This window comes from Coccinella septempunctata, chromosome 8 (genome assembly GCF_907165205.1).
Source record: "Coccinella septempunctata chromosome 8, icCocSept1.1, whole genome shotgun sequence".
In the NCBI taxonomy this organism is placed as follows: Eukaryota; Metazoa; Arthropoda; class Insecta; order Coleoptera; family Coccinellidae; genus Coccinella; species Coccinella septempunctata.
This window is the reverse complement of record NC_058196.1, coordinates 6,754,813-6,756,346: the sequence shown is the minus strand read 5'-3', so window position 1 is coordinate 6,756,346 and position 1,534 is coordinate 6,754,813. Positions and strand designations below refer to the sequence as shown.

The 1,534-nt window shown below is 41.3% G+C and overlaps 1 protein-coding gene across 1 annotated transcript; it reads right to left on the bottom strand.

Annotated features, from left to right (window-relative positions):
* Positions 1-356: 356 nt before the first annotated feature.
* LOC123318243 lies at positions 357-977 on the bottom strand. Its single transcript, XM_044904859.1, has one exon. It carries the CDS (start codon positions 975-977, stop codon positions 357-359), a length of 621 nt encoding a protein of 206 aa, XP_044760794.1.
* Positions 978-1,534: the final 557 nt, after the last annotated feature.

Genomic DNA, 1,534 nt, shown 5'->3' with positions numbered 1-1,534 from the left:
ATAATTTTCAGTTGTAAACCATATGGAGTGCGATTCTGTTTATCGCCCTCACTGCCAACAAAGTGAAAAATGCAAAACCATAGATCACGCAATGAAAAAATGACGAAAAAAAGACAAATAAAATTCCAATTTTATGAATTCAAAACATACTCCCCCCCACACAAAGACACACCAAGAAACGTGGCCTTAAAAAAAAGAAAAAAACCGATGCTACCCCATATCCCTTAACAGATATGGTGAATCAAAAGAAAAAAAAAACGAGCGCTCAAAAGTGTGAAGTTAATCAACCAGAAACTTTGCGTAAAAAAAATATAAGAAATGGAAGGAAAATTAATTGAAACTAACGCTTTCAAGCTTCAACCGGTAAGGGACATAACATGACTAAAGACTAAAGGTCTGGTTATGGTGCCTCGCTGCACCTTGAAGGTGGCCACTCTTACCACTTTATCCAAACCGGGATGGACTTGCAAGATTCGTCCCATCTCCCACTTCAAAGGGGGTGCATTATCGTTTTTAATAAGTACTAAAGTCCCTATAGTCGGTGCGTCAGTATCACTTAACCATTTACTCCTTTGTTGGAGCGTATGTAGATATTCGCGTTTCCATCTTTGCCAGAAATCTTGTTGCAATCGCTGGATTAATTGCCATCTTTTGAGACGAGACATAGGGACATCAGTAACATCCTGATCCGGTAAAGCGTGCAATGGCTCGAGTGTTAAAAAATGGCCTGCTGTCAAAACTGACAGATCATTAACGTCAGAACTCATTGGAGTCAAAGGCCGCGAGTTCAAAACCGCTTCGATCTGAACTAAGACGGTATAAAATTCCTCATATGTAAGGATTTGTTCGCCTATAACCCGTTTCAGATGAGTTTTCACGGATTTTATACCCGCTTCCCACAACCCCCCAAGGTGAGGGGCATTTCCTGGTAGGAAATGATGTTCGATATTGTCAGCGCCCGCAACATTTTCTAACATGTTACGAATTTCTTTGCGAGATCCTACGAAGTTGGTACCCTGATCCTAGTAAAGGTGAGCGCACCTTCCCCGTCGCGAAACAAACCGTCTCAAACAAGCCATAAATGCGTCAGTGCTCAGGTCAGATGCCAATTCCAAATGCAAGGCTTTAGTTGCCATGCATACAAATAGGCAGATATATGCTTTGCATGTTTTGGCACCTCTGTATCTATTCATATAAATTGAAAAGGGGCCTCCATAATCAACGCCTGAATGTAAAAACGGCTTAACTTGCGATATACGAGGCAATGGTAGATTACCCATTTTTGGTTGCCAAGGAGTAGGATTGGTTTTCCAGCATTTCATACAACTCGACAACACCGATCTTATTGCTCGACGAGCGGCCAAAATCCGAAACTTTTGAGATATCAAGAATTGCGTTGTTTGTCTACCGGCGTGCATATTCTTGATATGGTAAAACTCTATTAATAACTGGACGAAACGTCCTTTTCTAGGAAGCAAAATAGGGTGCTTCCTATCGTAAGAAAGATCAGAGTATGTCAATCTTCCTCCTACCC